This window comes from Oncorhynchus gorbuscha, unplaced genomic scaffold, assembly GCF_021184085.1.
Source record: "Oncorhynchus gorbuscha isolate QuinsamMale2020 ecotype Even-year unplaced genomic scaffold, OgorEven_v1.0 Un_scaffold_1117, whole genome shotgun sequence".
NCBI lineage: Eukaryota > Metazoa > Chordata > Actinopteri > Salmoniformes > Salmonidae > Oncorhynchus > Oncorhynchus gorbuscha.
Genome location: NW_025745992.1, coordinates 1 through 20,787, shown reverse-complemented (window position 1 = coordinate 20,787; position 20,787 = coordinate 1). Strand labels below are relative to the sequence as shown.

The following is a 20,787-nucleotide window of genomic DNA, read 5'->3' as shown; positions in this document are numbered from 1 at the left end:
GGACTGTTGGAGGGCCATTCCCCACAGAAATGTCCGGGAACTTTCACGTCCCTTGGTGGAAGAGTGGGGTAACATCTCACAGCGATAACTGGCAAATCTGGTGCAGTCCATGAGGAGGAGATGCACTGCAGTACTTAATGCAGCTGGTGGCCACACCACTCCAGAGACTGTTACTTTTGATTTTGACCCCCTTTGTTCAGGGACACATTTTTCCATTTGAGTTTTTGTCTCGGTTGTTGAATCTTGTTATGTTCATACAAATATTTACACAGGTTAAGTTTGCTGAAAATAAACACAGTTGACAGTGGGAGGACGTTTAGTTGGGTTACAATATTTGGGTAGCAGAAGCCAGGGGGTGTGTAGTGTAATTGATGTGAATATAGATGTGTATAGAGTCATTGTTGTGTATTGATGTGCTTGACAGGTCATCATTGTAAATAAGAATCTGTTCTTAATTGACGTACCTGTATAAATAAAGGAACCCAAACCGGCTGCGCATTAGCGCCATCGTGCATACATTTATTTTGTCCCCCTACATCAAACGCGATCACGACACGCAGGTTAAAATATCAAAACAAACTCTGAACCAATTACATTAATTTGGGGACAAGTCGAAAAGTATTAAACATTTATGGCAATTTAGCTAGCTAGCTTGCTGTTGCTAGCTAATTTGTCCTGGGATATAAACATTGAGTTGTTATTTTTCCTGAAATGCACAAGGTCCTCTACTCCGACAATTAATCCACACATAAAACGGTCAACCAAATTGTTTCTAGTCATCTCTCCTCCTTGCAGGCTTTTTCATCTTTGAACTTATATGGGTAATTGGCAACAGTTCATCTTTCAATCCCCCACGTGGGTATAACCAATGAGAAGATGGCACGTGGGTACCTGCTTCTATAAACCAATGAGGAGATGGGAGAGGCAGGACTTGCAGTGTGATCTGCGTCAGAAATAGAACTGACTTCTTTTTAGCCCTTGGCAACGGAGACGCTCGTTGACGCGTGCGAGCCGCGCAGGTGCAATAATTGAATAACATACATTTCTACATTTATTTTGCGACGTGAGCATTGTAGTCAGGGTATAACAGGGTATAATGACAGACACTGGCCTCCGGAGTGGCGCAGTGGTCTAAGGCTGTGCCACTCGAGATTCTGGGTTCGAATCCAGGCTCAGTCGCAGCCGGCCTCGACTGGGAGAACAACTGGCCCAGCGTCGTCTGGGTTAGGGGAGGGTCTGTCCTTGTCCCATCGCGCACTAGCGGTGGGGGGGTGCAGTGCTGACACGGTCACCTCCGACACATTGGTGCGGCTGGCTTCCAGGTTAAGTCCAGTTGAAGTGGACATTGTGTCAAGAATCCGTGCGGCTTGGTTGGGTTTCGGAGGACGCACAGGAGTTGCAGCGACTAACTAACCAATTGGATACCATGAAGTTGTTCACTCCTCATGGTTTTAAAAGGACTGGTGTGAGGAAGATGGTGGAAACTCCCTCCTCCCATGCGTGCACCAAACCAAAGCTTTAAATGACATGAGTGAACGCCTTCTATGAGAAGGGTAGAGAATCAGAACGCAGCCACAGATAGACAGAGACACTGACCTTAATCTCCGTGACGATACGGTTGGGAGCCGGCGAGTCCAGAGAATCACCATTGGTCGGCGTATCCTCCCTCTGCTCCTTCCCCTTCTCTCGCTCTTCCCTAACCCCGTTCTCCTTCTCCTCCTCTGCCTTGTGTCTCTCCAACCTCTTCCTCTCCTGAGTCCTGTTCTCTTCCTCTTTCCTCCTCTCCATCTCCTCATTTTCCTTCTCCCGGCGTTCCCTCTCTCTCCACTCCTCCTCGGTGCGGCGTTCCTGTTTGCGTTGTTCCTGCTCTCTCCGGGCCTTCTCCATCAGAGCCGCCGTCTCTGTGTGGATCTGACCTCGTTCCTCGTCCGTCAGCGGCACCGCCGGTCAAAGGCCGGTTTGACCAGCGGTTGGGTTGGGGTACAGACGGGCCATTCTGGGAGGAGGGGGCAGGTCCCTGGGGAGGGCATCCAGGGGGTTTAGACCCGTCTGAGACTCTGACTGATGGCTTCTTGGTACGGTCGATCTGGGGGAGCGAGGAACGGCAGGAGAGGGGGTAACAAACAGGGAGGATTAAGCTTTTAATTAGACATTTGAAGAACAATAAAAAGCAGAAATTTAAGTTTTGAGTTTACATTTTTACTTGGACAGTGCACATTAAATCAACGTTTCTGTAAAAGTGCGGTTTTAGCCAGCCGGCTAATTTTCAACCGAAGTCCCTGGGCAGGTTAGGTGGTGACATTAACACAGTCTTTCTGGACTATTGAGAACTAGGAAAAAGCTATCAATATCTCATTGTGATTTCTCTTGAAATATATTTGAAGGGACAGTTGACCCAAATGACAATTGGTTTCCTTTACCCTGTACGCCGTCTCAATGTATGAGAACGATCCATGATTTAGTTTAGTTTTCCCTGGCACTGTTTTCAAAACGCTATTGGTTTTAGGACTTGTATCACAAATCCAATGCAAGCCATGGTACGTAATACATTACCATTTTCCCACATAGTAACCGGAAGGTTGCAAGTTCAAACCCCCGAGCTGACAAGGTACAAATCTGTCGTTCTGCCCCTGAACAGGCAGTTAACCCACTGTTCCTAGGCCGTCATTGAAAATAAGAATTAGTTCTTAACTGACTTGCCTGGTTAAATAAAGGTTAAAGAAATAAATAATGAACCCAATGTCATATTGTGATGGGTAAACTATGCTTTTAATATATTTAAAAAGCTAAATATTTATTGAATGAATGATAAAAACAAACAAATGCATGAGCTCGTGCAGTAACCTGTGGGATGTGCTTGGCTGTCCCTCCAGGCTGGCTGGGGGTCCCTGGACCAGCTCCAGGGTCCTTCTTGCTGTGGTCTACTCCAGGGTGAGTGAACCCTGTGTGGGGTGAGTCTGTGGCGTCAGCCTCCATCCATGTGGAGGGGGTCAGTTCCTCCAGGGGGGCACCGTTCACCTGTACGCTACCCAGGGAGGCAGGGGAGCCTGGGGTTCAGGGTCCGGCTCGGGGGAGGAGGGTTGGAGGTTTGGGCTCCTCCAGTGACGGGTAGCTGAAGTTCACTGCTCAACAGAAAACATGAACAAGTAATGATACAATAACTCCTAATCCAGAGGTCTAAACCAAATCACATGTTATTGGTCACATACACATGGTTAAGAGATGTTATTGGTCACATACCACACATATACACAGATGTTAATGAGAGTGTAGTGAAATGCTTGTGCTCCTAGTTCTGACAGTGCAGCACTATCTAACAATTCCACAACTACCTTATACACACAAATCGAAGGGATGGAATAAGAAATAGAAGTTCACTTACACCTTAGCCAAATACATTTAAACTCAGTTAACAATTCCTGATTTTTAATCCTAGTAAAAATGCCCTGTCTTAGGTCAGGTAGGATCACCACTTTATTTTAAGAATGTGAAATGTCAGAATAATAGTAGAGAATTATTTTTCGAATTTTCACATTCCCAGTGGGTCAGACATAATTTGCAAATAAATTCATTAAAAATCCTACAATGTGATTTTCTGGATTTTTTTTTTCATTTTGTCTGTCATAGTTGAAGTGTACCTATGATGAAAATTACAGCCCTCTCTCATCTTTTTAAGTGGGAGAACTTGCAAAATTGGTGGCTGACTACTCACGCTGTGGGAGGGTGTTGTAGCTGTGTGTTCGGGGTTAAGGTAAGGGTTAAGGGTACTCACGCTGTGGGAGGGTGCTATAGCTGTGTGTTCGGGGTTAGGGTGTTAAAGGGTACTCACGCTGTGGGAGGGTGCTGTAGCTGTGTGTTCGGGGGTTAAGGGTTAAGGGGTACTCACGCTGTGGGAGGGTGTTATAGCTGTGTGTTCGGGGTTAAGGTAAGGGTTAAGGGGTACTCACGCTGTGGGAGGGTGCTGTAGCTGTGTGTTCGGGGGGGGTTAGGGTTAAGGTAAGGGTTAAGGGGTACTCACGCTGTGGGAGGGTGTTATAGCTGTGTGTTCGGGGGTTAGGGTGAGGGTTAAGGTAAGGGTTACTCACACTGTGGGAGCGTGTTATAGCTGTGTGTTCGGGGTTAGGGTGAGGGTTAAAGTAAGGGTTAAGGGGTACTCACGCTGTGGGAGGGTGCTGTAGCTGTGTGTTCGGGGGGTTGAGGGTGAGGGTTAAATGTGTACTCACGGTGGGAGGAGCCAGCTGTGTGTTCCAGGGTTAGGGTGAGGGTTACTACGTAAGGGTTAGGGGTACTCACGCTGTGGGAGGGTGCTGTAGCTGTGTGTTCGGGGCGGTCTGACTTTGGCGTTGGATGTGTACATGGGGTAGAAGAGGAGCCAGCTCTCATAGCCTCCCTCCAGAACCATGGGCTCACTACGCAGGATAGTGGTACTGTCCCACTGTGAAGCACACATTACCTCAATTAAACACACTGACTGAGGAAACACACATTACCTCAATGGAAACACACTGACTGAATGGAAACACACATTACCTCAATGGAAACACACTGACTGAGGAAACCCACATTACCTCAATGGAAACACACTGACTGAGGAAACACACATTACCTCAATGGAAACACACCGACTGAGGAAGCACACATTACCTCAATGGAAACACACTGACTGAGGAAACACACATTACCTCATTTACATTACATTTAAGTCATTTAGCAACACTCTTACTGAGCAATGGAAACACACTGACTGAGGGAAACACACATTACCTCAATGGAAACACACTGACTGAGGAAACACACATTACCTCAATGGAAACACACTGACTGAGGAAACCCACATTACCTCAATGGAAACACACTGACTGAGGAAACACACATTACCTCAATGGAAACACACCGACTGAGGAAGCACACATTACCTCAATGGAAACACACTGACTGAGGAAACACACATTACCTCATTTACATTACATTTAAGTCATTTAGCAGACGCTCTTATCCAGAGCAATGGAAACACACTGACTGAGGAAACACACATTACCTCAATGGAAACACACTGACTGAGGAAACACACATTACCTCAATGGAAACACACATTACCTCAATGGAAACACACTGACTGAGGAAACACACATTACCTCAATGGAAACACACATTACCTCAATTAAACACACTGACTGAGGAAACCCACATTACCTCAATGGAAACACACATTACCTCAATGGAAACACACATTACCTCAATGGAAACACACATTACCTCAATGGAAACACACATTACCTCAATGGAAACACACATTACCTCAATGGAAACACACATTACCTCAATGGAAACACACATTACCTCAATGGAAACACACATTACCTCAATGGAAACACACATTACCTCAATGGAAACACACATTACCTCAATGGAAACACACATTCCTATGTTATGTTACCTTGAAGAGAGCATCTTTGAGGCTTTGTAAGGTGCTTCCCAGTTTGAGGTCAGTAACAGAGCTGAACCAGTCCAGTAGGATGATGTAATCTACGAACCCCCGTCTCTTCCACGTCTCTCTGGACGCATCAGGTAGATTGGCCTCAATCTGGTTCACTGTGATGCTGTGGGAACAGAATGATGACCTGTTACCCTGTGCAGGGGTGCACAACACACGGCCCACGGGCTGAATGTGGCCCCAGAGAAGACAGCTTGTAGCCCGTAGTGATTATTAGTCGTTTTTAATACATTTATTTGGGCATGGGTCACCCATCGCTCCCTCCGTACCCAGGGTTGATAGCCTCCTCTGGGACACTGATGACAGTCTGGGTGGGGACCTGGATCTGTGAGTCCTGGAAGTCTCGGAGGCAGCGAGCGTCCATCACAATGACCGTAATGGCCTGGTCCCTCATCATCTTGAACAACCCCTCTGCTGTGATCCCTCCTGCTGACACCGCAGCTAGGGAGGTAGGGAGGGAGGGAGGTAGGGAGGGAGGTACGGAGAGAGGGAGGTACGGAGAGAGGTACGGAGGGAGGGAGGTAGGGAGAGAGGGAGGGAGGTACGGAGGGAGGTACGGAGAGAGGGAGGGAGGTACGGAGAGAGGGAGGGAGGTACGGAGGGAGGGAGGGAGGGAGGGAGGGGGAGGGAGGAGAGAGGGAGGTACGGAGAGAGGGAGGGAGGGGAGGGAGGTAGGGAGGGGGGAGGGAGGTAGGGAGGGAGGACGGAGAGAGGGAGGTAGGGAGGGAGGGAGGGAGGGAGAGAGGGAGGGAGGTACGGCGGGAGGGAGGGATGTACGGCGGGAGGGAGGGATGTACGGCGGGAGGGATGTACGGAGGGAGGGATGTACGGAGGGAGGGATGTACGGAGGGAGGGATGTACGGAGGGAGGGAGGTACGGAGGGAGGGAGGTACGGAGGGAGGGAGGTACGGAGGGAGGGAGGTACGGAGGGAGGGATATACGGCGGGAGGGATATACGGCGGGAGGGAGGGAGGTACGGCGGGAGGGAGGTACGGAGGGAGGGATGTACGGAGGGAGGGATGTACGGAGGGAGGGAGGTACGGAGGGAGGGATGTACGGAGGGAGGGAGGTACGGAGGGAGGGAGGTACGGAGGGAGGGATGTACGGCGGGAGGGAGGGATGTACGGAGGGAGGGATGTACGGCGGGAGGGAGGGATGTACGGCGGGAGGGGAGGTACGGCGGGAGATACGGCGGGAGGGGGAGGGAGGTACGGAGGGAGGGATGTACGGCGGGAGGGAGGGAGGTACGGAGGGAGGGATGTACGGCAGGAGGGAGGTACGGAGGGAGGGATGTACGGCGGGAGGGAGGTACGGAGGGAGGGAGGTAGGTACGGAGGGGATAATAAAAGATGGATAAATCAATAAACATCAACCTGTTGTGTAAAACAACTTATATTCATGTCATAACTTCGTATTACCTCAAATTCTGAAACTTTTTAACAAGCATTTGAGTCAGTTTGCTGGTCACCATCCTTACCTTTTGAAGTTAAATTTTTCAACTCCTTCTGCTCTTTTACCTAGAACACAGAACATTACAACTGAGACCACAGCATCTTAAAGGACCAACTCTCAACCACAACAACTGGTGTCGACAAATGATGGTGTCGACAACGGGTGGTGCTGACAGGGGTGGTGTCGACAGGGGTGGTGCTGACATGGGTGGTGTCGACAGGGGTGGTGCTGACATGGGTGGTGTCGACAGGGGTGGTGCTGACAGGGGTGGTGTCGACAGGGGTGGTGTCGACAGGGGTGGTGTCGACAGGGGTGGTGCTGACAGGGGTGGTGTCGACAGGGGTGGTGTCGACAGGGGTGGTGCTGACAGAGCTTACGTATCGACCTCACAGCCTTCGATAGAGCTGTTGTGTCCCCGTCATCATTCAGGGACCTACCTTCTTGATCTCTTTCCCTGCTTTCGGAGATGCCCTCCCTCCATCTTTCTCCGTCTTATCCTCCCTCCTTTTCTTCTCCTCTTGTCTCTCTTTCTCCTCAAGCTTTTTGCGAACCTCGACTTCCTCGTACCTAAACGCACACACACACACACACACACACAACACAAACACACAGGAAAACAGAAACAGTAACCTGTAGAAGCATTAGGCTGAGATTCTATAGCTTCAAATCAACGTATCTCCGTCTTTGGTAAAGTCCATGTTCTCCTTCAAACCATTCATGGTTATTGAAGTTCAGCTAAAACCTATGCCAACTGAATACCAGTTGATTTAGTAACATCCGGTACATAGTGAACGCAATGTCTGTGAATAAACGACGACAACACACCAACCTGAGTTTAAGGCTTTCAGAGAGTTTCTCGGCTTCTTCTATGGCTTTTTTAAAGCTGGTGGGCTAACACGGACAGGAAGAACTCCTTGGACAACAGAGAGGAAAGGTGCTTCAGATGACAGCGGTCTCAACAAGGGGAAAAACACAGCTGGCCAAAGATCAATACATTGTGTCGTTGCCAAACGGAATGACTTTTCACAATGTCAAGTACCTTTATTTAGTATTGATGGTTAACGTGAAACCAGCAGCATCCACTTCGAGTAAGACAGTACTATTCTATAACCAATCGGGAAAATCAATAGAGAGTGAAATCACGGTAGGAAGCCTTGTCCTCGTACGGATCGAACCCTCAATATGGTCAGTATCATAACAGTCCCGTGTGGGAGTGTGGCTCATCACTAGTTCTGCAGTCGACAAGCACACAGCCCGTGTCGGCATGGGGTTGAATCCCTCTTCAGCCACTACCCCCCCCCCTGTTCTCCCCTCTACACGCTGCGCCCCCCATTACATTCCTACAGTCTGAAAAACCCACTGAATACATGGGGAGGTGGGAGCTCCCAGTCTCCATTAAAACATATCGCATGGCTTGAACTCCCTCTGTGGTCTGAGTAGCAAAACATGGGTCGTATTCACTAGGGACCAAATGGAAGAACAAGGAAGGTTTAGATCCTGAACGTGTCCACATAAAGAAACACTTGTTTCAGACAGGGCTACCGTCAGTGGTACGGAGTGAACTAATGGACCACGGTCGGCACCTGTTGCTGCTTGAAGTCGGGCCTCTTCTTGATGAGATCATAAACCGTTAGGTATTTCATGTAGAGAACATAGGCCTTCTCCTCGTCTCCATCCAGACGACACTCCTCCGCAGCCTTGAAGATCTTACAGGCACTCTGGACATAGCTGGAACACACCACAGAACATAGCTGGAACACACCACAGAACATAGCTGGAACACACCACAGAACATAGCTGGAACTCACCACAGAACATAGCTGGAACTCACAACAGAACATAGCTGGAACTCACAACAGAACATAGCTGGAACTCACAACAGAACATTTACCATACACATAGCTGGAACTCACAACAGAACATAGCTGGAACTCACAACAGAACATAGCTGGAACTCACAACAGAACATAGCTGGAACTCACAACAGAACATTTACCATACACATAGCTGGAACACACCACAGAACATAGCTGGAACTCACAACAGAACATTTACCATACACATAGCTGGAACACACAACAGAACATTTACAGAACATAGCTGGAACTCACAACAGAACATTTACCATACACATAGCTGGAACACATGACAGAACATAGCTGGAACTCACAACAGAACATTTACCATACCCATAGCTGGAACTCACAACAGAACATTTACCATATACTCTGGACATAGCTGGAACTCACAACAGAACATTTACCATACACTCTGGACATAGCTGGAACTCACAACAGAACATTTACCATACACATAGCTGGAACTCACAACAGAACATTTACCATAAACTCTGGACATAGCTGGAACTCACAACATAACATTTACCATACCCATAGCTGGAACTCACAACAGAACATTTACCATACACATAGCTGGAACTCACAACAGAACATTTACCATACACTCTGGACATAGCTGGAACACACAACAGAACATTTACCATACCCATAGCTGGAACTCACAACAGAACATTTACCATACACTCTGGACATAGCTGGAACACACAACAGAACATTTACCATACACTCTGGACATAGCTGGAACTCACAACAGAACATTTACCATACACTCTGGACATAGCTGGAACTCACAACAGAACATTTACCATACACTCTGGACATAGCTGGAACTCACAACAGAACATTTACCATACACTCTGGACATAGCTGGAACTCACAACAGAACATTTACCATACACTCTGGACATAGCTGGAACTCACAACAGAACATTTACCATACACTCTGGACATAGCTGGAACTCACAATACAGACCATACTGGCTGGTCACATCAGGCCTGTTACCAGGACCATACTGGCTGGTCACATCAGGCCTGTTACCAGGACCATACTGACTGGTCACATCAGGCCTGTTACCAGGACCATACTGGCTGGTCACATCAGGCCTGTTACCAGGACCATACTGACTGGTCACATCAGGCCTGTTACCAGGACCATACTGGCTGGTCACATCAGGCCGTTTTCCAGGACCATACTGACTGGTCACATCAGGCCTGTTACCAGGTCCATTTAAATAACATCCATACCAGAACAACAGGCCTGTTACCAGGTCCATTTAAATAACATCCATACCAGAACAACAGGCCTGTTACCAGGTCCATTTAAATGACATCCATGCCAGAACAACAGGCCTGTTACCAGGTCCATTTAAATGACATCCATGCCAGAACAACAGGCCTGTTACCAGGTCCATTTAAATAACATCCATACCAGAACAACAGGCCTGTTACCAGGTCCATTTAAATAACATCCATTGTTACAAGGTCCATTTAAATAACATCCATACCAGAACAACAGGCCTGTTACCAGGTCCATTTAAATAACATCCATACCAGAACAACAGGCCTGTTACCAGGTCCATTTAAATAACATCCATACCAGAACAACAGGCCTGTTACCAGGTCCATTTAAATAACATCCATACCAGAACAACAGGCCTGTTACCAGGTCCATTTAAATAACATCCATACCAGAACAACAGGCCTGTTACCAGGTCCATTTAAATAACATCCATACCAGAACAACAGGCCTGTTACCAGGTCCATTTAAATAACATCCATACCAGAACAACAGGCCTGTTACCAGGTCCATTTAAATAACATCCATACCAGAACAACAGGCCTGTTACCAGGTCCATTTAAATAACATCCATACCAGAACAACAGGCCTGTTACCAGGTCCATTTAAATAACATCCATGCCAGAACAACAGGCCTGTTACCAGGTCCATTTAAATGACATCCATGCCAGAACAACAGGCCTGTTACCAGGTCCATTTAAATAACATCCATACCAGAACAACAGGCCTGTTACCAGGTCCATTTAAATAACATCCATACCAGAACAACAGGCCTGTTACCAGGTCCATTTAAATAACATCCATGCCAGAACAACAGGCCTGTTACCAGGTCCATTTAAATGACATCCATGCCAGAACAACAGGCCTGTTACCAGGTCCATTTAAATAACATCCATACCAGAACAACAGGCCTGTTACCAGGTCCATTTAAATGACATCCATGCCAGAACAACAGGCCTGTTACCTCCATTTAAATTTGTCCATACCAGAACAACAGGCCTGTTACCAGGTCCATTTAAATAACATCCATGCCAGAACAACAGGCCTGTTACCATCCATTTAAATAACATCCATACCAGAACAACAGGCCTGTTACAATTTTCACATCCATTCCAGACAACAGGCCTGTTACCAGGTCCATTTAAATAACATCCATTGAACAACAGGCCTGTTACCAGGTCTATTTAAATGACATCCATACTGTTACCAGGTCCATTTAAATAACATCCATACCAGAACAACAGGCCTGTTACCAGGTCTTTTAGCACCATTTAAATTTAAATGACATCCATACCAGAACAACAGGCCTGTTACCAGGTCTATTTAAATGACATCCATGCCAGAACAACAGGCCTGTTACCAGGTCCATTTAAATAACATCCATACCAGAACAACAGGCCTGTTACCAGGTCCATTTAAATAACATCCATACCAGAACAACAGCTTACCTCCTGGTGTTGATTTTGTCCGGCTTGACCTCAGCTTTCTTGTTGAGGTCCCCCAGGTTAGTAGAGAGGTACAAGTCCTTCGCCCCGCGGGACACCGCAGGCATTTTCAACGGTGGGTTATATATCACCAGCAGTGTACAATGTTCACATATTCCAGTCCTCACCGCTCTGGAAAGACAAAACAATTGAATCAAATAGCTTTTAGTATTATTATTATTATTATTATTATTATTAACCCCTTGCCTGCCCCCTTCATAGAGGCCAACGACCTTTAGCACCGATTGATGGGGCATCTTCTTCCAGGGGACTTTAAGAGGCCAGACGTTCAGTCTGAACGTTAACAGGCATCGCTTGTGGTTTTGGGAAACTTAAGGAGGAAGGTCGCCAGAAATGGGTTGGAACTGAAAAATACTGTCACTGTGATAAAGTCGGTGAGGGATAAATCAAATGGACGTATATTTTGAAGTGTCTGTCCTATATCTGAGAGAGATAACAAAGATGAGGACTTTGTAGGATTTGTTAAAAAAATATTTAAACACTTATTTATATATTTATTTATTTTTGCACTAAAGTACTTCCATTCCATGTTTAAACTGGTACCGGGCTGCCTACAGACACGTCTAGTCAGGCTGGTACCGGGCTGCCTACAGACACGTCTAGTCAGGCTGGTACCGGGCTGCCTACAGACACGTCTAGTCAGGCTGGTACCGGGCTGGGCTGCCTACAGACACGTCTAGTCAGGCTGGTACCGGGCTGCCTACAGACACGTCTAGTCAGGCTGGTACCGGGCTGGGCTGCCTACAGACACGTCTAGTCAGGCTGGTACCGGGCTGGGCTGCCTACAGACACGTCTAGTCAGGCTGGTACCGGGCTGCCTACAGACACGTCTAGTCAGGCTGGTACCGGGCTGCCTACAGACACGTCTAGTCAGGCTGGTACCGGGCTGGGCTGCCTACAGACACGTCTAGTCAGGCTGGTACCGGGCTGCCTACAGACACGTCTAGTCAGGCTGGTACCGGGCTGGGCTGCCTACAGACACGTCTAGTCAGGCTGGTACCGGGCTGGGCTGCCTACAGACACGTCTAGTCAGGCTGGTACCGGGCTGCCTACAGACACGTCTAGTCAGGCTGGTACCGGGCTGCCTACAGACACGTCTAGTCAGGCTGGTACCGGGCTGCCTACAGACACGTCTAGTCAGGCTGGTACCGGGCTGCCTACAGACACGTCTAGTCAGGCTGGTACCGGGCTGCCTACAGACACGTCTAGTCAGGCTGGTACCGGGCTGCCTACAGACTCGTCTAGTCAGGCTGGTATTGAACGGTGAGAACAATGTGGCGGAGGCAGCAGTGGAGTGAGGAGACGAGGAAACAGCACTGTCTAAGGAAAGAGAGTGAGGAAACCAACTTAATTAGGTCTATAATCAATAGCCTAAATGTGCCAGGCTCTATAAATCCTCCATATCTACAGAAGACTGATCCTGCTTCATTTATTCTCCCCAATTCCGATCTCGTTTCATCGCTGGAACTCCCCAACGGCTCGGGAGGCGAAGGTCGAGTCTTTCGTCCTCCAAAACATGAACCACCATCGAGTTCATTTGTCATGTCCTCTGCATCCATTTTGCTGTCATACGTGTTCAGCGTTTGTTATTTGTCGATCAAATCAAATTTATTTGTATAGCCCTTCGTACATCAGCTGATATCTCAAAGTTCTGCACAGAAACCCAGCCTAAAGCCCCAAACAGCAAGCAATGCAGGTGTAGAAGCATTGTGATATGCTATAGGTCAGGCCCTGTTGTTCACGTGCATGCTATGTATACATGTGTCATGTAAAAAGAGCAAGGGTTGAGGGAATCGGGAATGTTTTTCCTAAACAAATTAGGGATTTTGGTAACAGAACTTTTCAGTCAGAAATGGCTGTATTTATGTTACAGCTTCAGCAACATGGACAGCGCGATAAAGACTTGATGTTCTGTGGTGGTCGCTGCAGCAGGGAGGAGAGAGAGACAACGGTGCTAGTCACACAGTCACTCGCTGTCATTGTTTTTAACACAGAGAAGCAAGTCTGAGCACAATCAGATCAATTGTGGTCAGACTCCATCTAGTCATTCGTGTGTCTTAATTATTTCATCAAACAGTGCGCTTAAAGCATCAGACAAGCTCAGTGCATATAGTTGATTTAAAACACATAGGATGGGTCTGTATATGGAAAAACACGTCTTAAAATTTAGACCAATTGATTGGTCGAAAGAACAGACGACTCTCGGTCGACCAAGATTTTTTACGGCCCCATGTCGCAAGAATCTGTACACAATTCCTGGAAGCTGAAAATGTCCCCGTTCTTCCATGGCCTGCATACTCACCAGACACGTCACCCATTGAGCATGTTTGGGATGCTCTGGATCAACATATACGACAGCGTGTTCCAGTTCCCGACCATATCCAGCAACTTCACACAGCCATTGAAGAGGAGTGGGACAACATTTCACAGGACACAATCAGCAGCCTGATCAAATCTATGCAAAGGAGATGTGTCGCGCTGCATGAGGCAAATGGTGGTCACACCAGATACTGACTGGTTCTTATTCACGTCCCTACCTTTTTGTGTTTTTAGGGGTATCTGTGACCAACAGATGCATATCTGTATTCCCAGTCATGTGAAATCCATAGATTAGGTCCTAATTAATTTATTGAAATTGACTAATTTCCTTATATGAACTCATAAAAATAAAAAAGTTGCATGTTTCGTTTATATTTTTGTTCAGTGTAGAACCATGTCCAATAGGTTGTTGACGTTTTTGTTAGTAAGCGGTTGTTCTCTGAATGACCAAGCAAAGTACTGTAATGTGATTTGTGTACCTGAGGGTAAATTTCCGGTGTAACGTTACGTGTGATTATCTTTGGCGGTTCAGCTGGAGTAATGCATCCAAGCAAGATGTAAACATGAACTGTGCATTTAGCAAGGCTTCCAAGAAACGAAACCACAGACAATTTCTTTGACGAAATTGTAAATATAATATATGTGACATTGGACTTGCTACTAGCTAGTACGTTCGCAAAACTTTAAGTTAGCAAGCCAGGTAGCTTCCTAAGTAATGTTTCATCAGGAAGTGCAGTAGCTAGCCTGTCAAGTTAGTTTGTTAGCAGGATAGCTAGTTTATTAGCTGAACTAGGCTAGCTAGCTTTCACTGTAGTTGTTTACTCGAACAGGCTCTGTCAGCTTATGGATGTTTAGCTAGGTAACGACAAAGACGTTATAACCGTAACTATAACGGCGAATAGCCTCTAAGTTATTGCAATGATGAGATAGCAAGTGAATACGTTTGAAAAGAGGAAATAATACAACTTACCATAACGTTGCACTGTTGTCTTGTTCTGTTTTTTTCTAGTGTTTTCCGATAGTTACCACAGCCACAAAGTAAAAATTGGCTATGTCGTAAAAAAACATTCTTTTTAAGAAATGTGTTTTGGGGGCTTAATTTTGCGTTAGGTTTAGGCGTATGGTTCGCAGTGTGGTTACGGTTAGGTTTATAATCAGATTTTAAGAATATATATTTTAGAAACAGGCGGGGTTTATGACTGTGTGGCTGTGGTAAACTAGTGCCCTAGTCAGCTGACTCCTGATTCCCGGAAGAACTCAAGGGGGCGTATTTTTCAAAATGGCAAAACTTTATCAACAATGTAGAACACACCACTGCTAGAATCAACCCGATGTTTCTAAACAACAACCGTTGCTACGTGAGGCCTATTTGATCGATTAGAAGTTTCGTAATGTTTAGGTTGTTATGAATGTACTGTACTGAAACAGCAGGGAGCAGGTCTCGAACCGTTGACCTTCTAGCCAGAAGTCCAGCGCGCTATTTACTGTGCCGCAAAAGCATGCTCGACCGGCAGAGTCGATATCCGCGCTTATAAACCCAGGGTCTTTACAGTACTAACATAAGTGGACGTGGCATTTCGGCCACTTTGTAAAAATCTAGTTGTGCTTGTTTTCTGAAGATACTGATAGAGGACTAGTGGTGATAGAGGACTAGTGGTTAGAGGGGAGGCAGGTAGCCTAGTGGTTAGAGGGGGGGCAGGTAGCCTAGTGGTTAGAGGGGAGGCAGGTAGCCTAGTGGTTAGAGGGGAGGCAGGTAGCCTAGTGGTTAGAGGGGAGGCAGGTAGCTTAGTGGTTAGAGGGGAGGCAGGTAGCCTAGTGGTTAGAGGGAGGCAGGTAGCCTAGTGGTTAGGGGGGAGGCAGGTAGCCTAGTGGTTAGAGGGGAGGCAGGTAGCCTAGTGGTTAGAGGGGAGGCAGGTAGCCTAGTGGTTAGAGGGGAGGCAGGTAGCCTAGTGGTTAGAGGGGAGGCAGGTAGCCTAGTGGTTAGAGGGGAGGCAGGTAGCCTAGTGGTTAGAGGGGAGGCAGGTAGCCTAGTGGTTAGAGGGGAGGCAGGTAGCTTAGTGGTTAGAGGGGAGGCAGGTAGCCTAGTGGTTAGAGGGGAGGCAGGTAGCCTAGTGGTTAGAGGGGAGGCAGGTAGCCTAGTGGTTAGAGGGGAGGCAGGTAGCCTAGTGGTTAGAGGGGAGGCAGGTAGACTAGTGGTTAAAGGTACAAATCAAGGTACAACTCTGTCGTTCTGCCCCTGAACAAGGCAGTTAAACCACTGTTCCTAGGCCGTCATTGTAAATAAGAATTTGTTCTTAACTGACTTGCTTAGTTAAATAAAGGTTAAATATATCTATATATTTTTTAAATACAAAAATAGAGAGAAGTAGGGAACTTTATTTTGCCCCGTTGGATCTCTTTCAGTTGTAAAAAAAAGTTGCTTCCACTTCCCCCGGAAGATCAATCGACCTTATGATTTCCTGTTTGCAGTTTTTCAAAACTACCAACAAGTGCTAAATTATTGTTTTTGTTACCCCCTTTTCATGGTTTCCAATTGGTAGTTACATTATTGTCCCATCAGTGCAACTCCCGTACAGACTCGGGAGAGGCGAAGGTCAAGCCACACTGCTTCTTGACACAGTGCCAGCTTAACCAATGTGTCAGAGGAAACACCATACACCTGGTGACCATGGCAGTGTACATTGCACCCAGCCCACCACAGGAGTTGCTAGTGTGCAATGGGACAAGTACATCCCAGCTCCAGGGACAAACCCTCCCCTAACCTGGACACTGGGCCCCCATGGGTCTCCTGGTCGCTGCCAGCTGCAACAGAGTCTGGACTCGAACCAGGATCTCTAGTGGCACAGCCAGCACTGCGATGCAGTGCCTTAGATCACTGCCCCATGGGTCTCCTGGTCGCTGCCAGCTGCAACAGAGTCTGGACTCGAACCAGGATCTCTAGTGGCACAGCCAGCACTGCGATGCAGTGCCTTAGATCACTGCCCCATGGGTCTCCTGGTCGCTGCCAGCTGCAACAGAGTCTGGACTCGAACCAGGATCTCTAGTGGCACAGCCAGCACTGCGATGCAGTGCCTTAGATCACTGCCCCATGGGTCTCCTGGTCGCTGCCAGCTGCAACAGAGTCTGGACTCGAACCAGGATCTCTAGTGGCACAGCCAGCACTGCCATGCAGTGCCTTAGATCACTGCCCCATGGGTCTCCTGGTCGCTGCCAGCTGCAACAGAGTCTGGACTCGAACCAGGATCTCCAGTGGCACAGCCAGCACTGCCATGCAGTGCCTGGGTAGATCACTGCCCCATGGGTCTCCTGGTCACTGCTGCCAGCTGCAACAGAGTCTGGACTCGAACCAGGATCTCTAGTGGCACAGCCAGCACTGCGATGCAGTGCCTTAGATCACTGCCCCATGGGTCTCCTGGTCGCTGCCAGCTGCAACAGAGTCTGGACTCGAACCAGGATCTCCAGTGGCACAGCCAGCACTGCGATGCAGTGCCTTAGATCACTGCCCCATGGGTCTCCTGGTCAACAGCTGCCAGCTGCAACAGAGTCTGGACTCGAACCAGGATCTCTAGTGGCACAGCCAGCACTGCGATGCAGTGCCTTAGATCACTGCCCCACTCTGGAGTCCCTTTGCAATTACATTTATGGAATTTATACATTTTAAGACTAAAACGCCTGATTTCGGGCACTAGATTCGCTGGACATTACAGATAATATGTTTACAATAGTTATTTTATTGATATCCCACCGTTTAATAAGTCAGAACACCATAAAATAGAGGAATATATTATATGTGTGACATTCAACAAAATAAAATGGTGTCTGGGATCTTGGTTGAACAAGAGGGAGTAATTCTACACCCTGCGCAGTCGGTGCACTGCAGAGCTGCGGGTTGGCATGCAAGCTCCCGTGTTGTCAAAGTGCTGTCTGTAGTGGATTTTCTGAATTTGTCTATTTGCACATTCCTTTCCAGTAGGCTAATAATAGCCTAGTAAACTAGGCAAGAAAGATTGACAAAAGGACATAATCTGCTTATTCCTCCATGTTATTATTGTTGCAACACAACAGCTTTTGAAGCGCACAGAATCCTTTAAAGGGATTTTAGCGTTATCGCAACGAGTGGAAGTCTACTGGTATCTGCAAGCAGTCATTGCTCTAAAGCTAGTTAGCTTTGGGTCATGAAACTACCTCTAACTTTCCTTCATACTGGACACAGAAAGATAAATATGGTATAAATATGCTGCTGCTCCAGTTTCAACTGTTCTGCCTGCGGCTATGGAACCCTGACCTGTTCACCGGACGTGCTACCTGTCCCAGACCTATTATTTGACCATGCTGGTCATTTATGAACATTTGAACATCTTGGCCATGTCCTGTTATAATCTCCACCCGGCACAGCCAGAAGAGGACTGGCCACCCTCATAGCCTGGTTCCTCTAGGTTTTGGCCTTTCTAGGGAGTTTTTCCTGGGCAACGTGCTTCAACATCTGCATTGCTTGCTGTTTGGGGTTTCAGGCTGGGATTCTGTACAGCAGTACAACAGTACGAAGGGCTATATATATACATTTCATTTTGATTTATCCACGAGTTCATAAAGGGCCTCATTGCCAAAATCTCAAAGTATCCCTTTAAGTTCCAACACTGCTAGTATATTAATAAATGTCTCATCCACTCCTTCACAACCCGGTGCCTGCTGTGCTGTCTTCTCCATTAATCTTGATTTATGTAACAACATCTTTGGCTTTAGAACAAATTCATGTTAACTTTTTTTAAATAATTGACAAACATAACATAACATGTTATTCTAATAATAAATTACATTGAATTACCAATTCACTAGTAACAAAGGAAGTTCCTCCTCTCCTCACAGTCCCTGGATCCCCAATGCTCTCCCTCTCTGGCCAGGGTCCCACAGCGGAGGTGTTGGGTGGGGCAGCCTGAGCCAACCTCCTCCCAGTACAGGCCTGGTTCTCCAGGTGTCCCCGTTCACCCACAGACAGAAACCACTGAAAAGCGTCCACACATGGTCCGTCTGGGCCCCCTTTTGAATTCATAATTCTCTGGACGAGGAGCTGCTCATTCTCAGACAGCAGGCTGGTGAGGTCAGTGTAGTGCTTCCTGCAGTGCTCCAGAGCCTCCTCCCACGTCTTGTTCATCTGTACCAGGATCACATTCAGATCAAAGTACAAGAAAGGGTTTCTCAGCCAATCAGCCACCAACATCCGGCTTCCTTACCTGCGGGATCGTCTGAAACCAGCCACCCAGACAGCTGATGAAACGGAGGAGTAATTTCTGTCTATAATAAAGCCCTTTTGTGGGGAAAAACTCATTCTGATTGGCTGTGCCTTGATCCCCAGTGGGTGGGCCAGTCTCCCAAGTGAGTGGGCCTATGCCCCCCAGACCTACCCATTGCTGCACCCCTGCCCAGTCAGGTGAAATCCATAGATTAGGGCCCTATTAATGAATTGAAATGGACTGATTTTCTTATATGAACTGTAACTCAGTAAAATCGTTGAAATTGTTGCATGTTGCGTTTATATTTTTGTTCAGCATAGATGATTCGAGACAATGTCTTAAGTAGTTGAACATGTTATTACTCCATGTGAAAGGAACAAACTGACACGTTTTCATTTTCATCAAGGGTCACTTCCCTTCCCTCTACATTTCTTTGTTTAGGTAAATCTCCTCTCTGCATCTCAGTCAAATGTTTTTCAGCCATGTAAAAAACCCTTCAGACCTTTTCAGCCAAGCCTGGGTTGGGCAGCAGCACAGCAGGGAAGATGTCCCCAAGTTAATTCCCCAAGGTCATGGATCATCGTCTTTATTCCCTCTTCAGGCCTGTTATCCAATTGTGTTTACTTGATCTGTCAGTGATGTAATCTCAGCAAAAAAAAGAAACGTCCATTTTTCAGGACCCTGTCTTTCAAAGAGAATTCGTAAAAATCCAAATAACTTCACAGATCTTCATTGTAAAGGGTTTAAACACTGTTACCCATGCTTGTTTAATGAACCTTAAACAATTAATGAACATGCACCTGTGGAACGGTCGTAAAGACACTAACAGCTTACAGACGGTAGGCAATTAAGGTCATAGTTATGAAAACTTAGGACACTAAAGAAGCCTATCTACTGACCCTGAAAACACCAAAAGAAAGATGCCCAGGGTCCCTGCTCATCTGCGTGAACGTGCCTTAGGCATGCTGCAAGGAGGCATGAGGACTGCAGATGTGGCCAGGGCAACAAATTGCAATGTTCGTACTGTGAGACGCCGAAGACATCGCTACAGGGAGACAGGACGGACATCTGATTGTCCTCGCAGTGGCAGACCACATGTCACAACGCATGTTGACTCACCCAGCTTGAAAAGAAATGCCATCCTCCTCTCTTTCATGTTGCTGAAATGGTCTATCACTCTGTCAGACAATACACGTTTTTAGTTTTTGTTGTCCAAGGCTACCTGGCTAAAATGCATCTAACTACATATTGAACTTTCATCTTCTCAGGCCAGTATGGATAATTAAGTAAAACCACATGTCCAAATCCTTATCTCCGTCCATGGAAGGGACCATTTTATTAGCTATTAGCCACCGGAGTACAACAACACAACGAGATGCAACAAAATATATGTATTTCAATGATGTTTGGCTTGATGTGATGTGATTGGTCTGGCACTTTGTTTTGGTGGTAGGACCATTTACAGTTGAGCTCACTCAGTTTAGCTCAACACTGATGGGCTATTATTGTATTTTTTTTTATCAAGGGAGGCCAAATGCTCACTGGCTACCTTGCATTCCAACTCTCCAACAATATCATCTATTTTTGGACCATAGAGCATCAGATAGATGGGCTACACATCCAGACAGGG

General features: G+C 47.0%; 1 protein-coding gene across 1 annotated transcript in view; it reads right to left on the bottom strand.

Moving 5' to 3' along the window:
* The window catches only part of LOC124021442 (ubiquitin carboxyl-terminal hydrolase 8-like), a 36,622-nt gene extending 21,481 nt beyond the window's left edge, over positions 1 to 15,141 (bottom strand). The window contains 13 exon segments of the mRNA XM_046336631.1: positions 1,597 to 1,947; positions 2,845 to 3,018; positions 3,067 to 3,122; positions 4,294 to 4,435; positions 5,438 to 5,600; positions 5,764 to 5,935; positions 6,972 to 7,011; positions 7,384 to 7,513; positions 7,776 to 7,838; positions 7,840 to 7,859; positions 8,530 to 8,674; positions 11,551 to 11,718; positions 14,897 to 15,141. Of these exon segments, the coding sequence (XP_046192587.1) occupies positions 1,597 to 1,947; positions 2,845 to 3,018; positions 3,067 to 3,122; positions 4,294 to 4,435; positions 5,438 to 5,600; positions 5,764 to 5,935; positions 6,972 to 7,011; positions 7,384 to 7,513; positions 7,776 to 7,838; positions 7,840 to 7,859; positions 8,530 to 8,674; positions 11,551 to 11,654 (1,560 nt within the window). The 5' untranslated portion in view covers positions 11,655 to 11,718; positions 14,897 to 15,141.
* Positions 15,142 to 20,787: the final 5,646 nt, after the last annotated feature.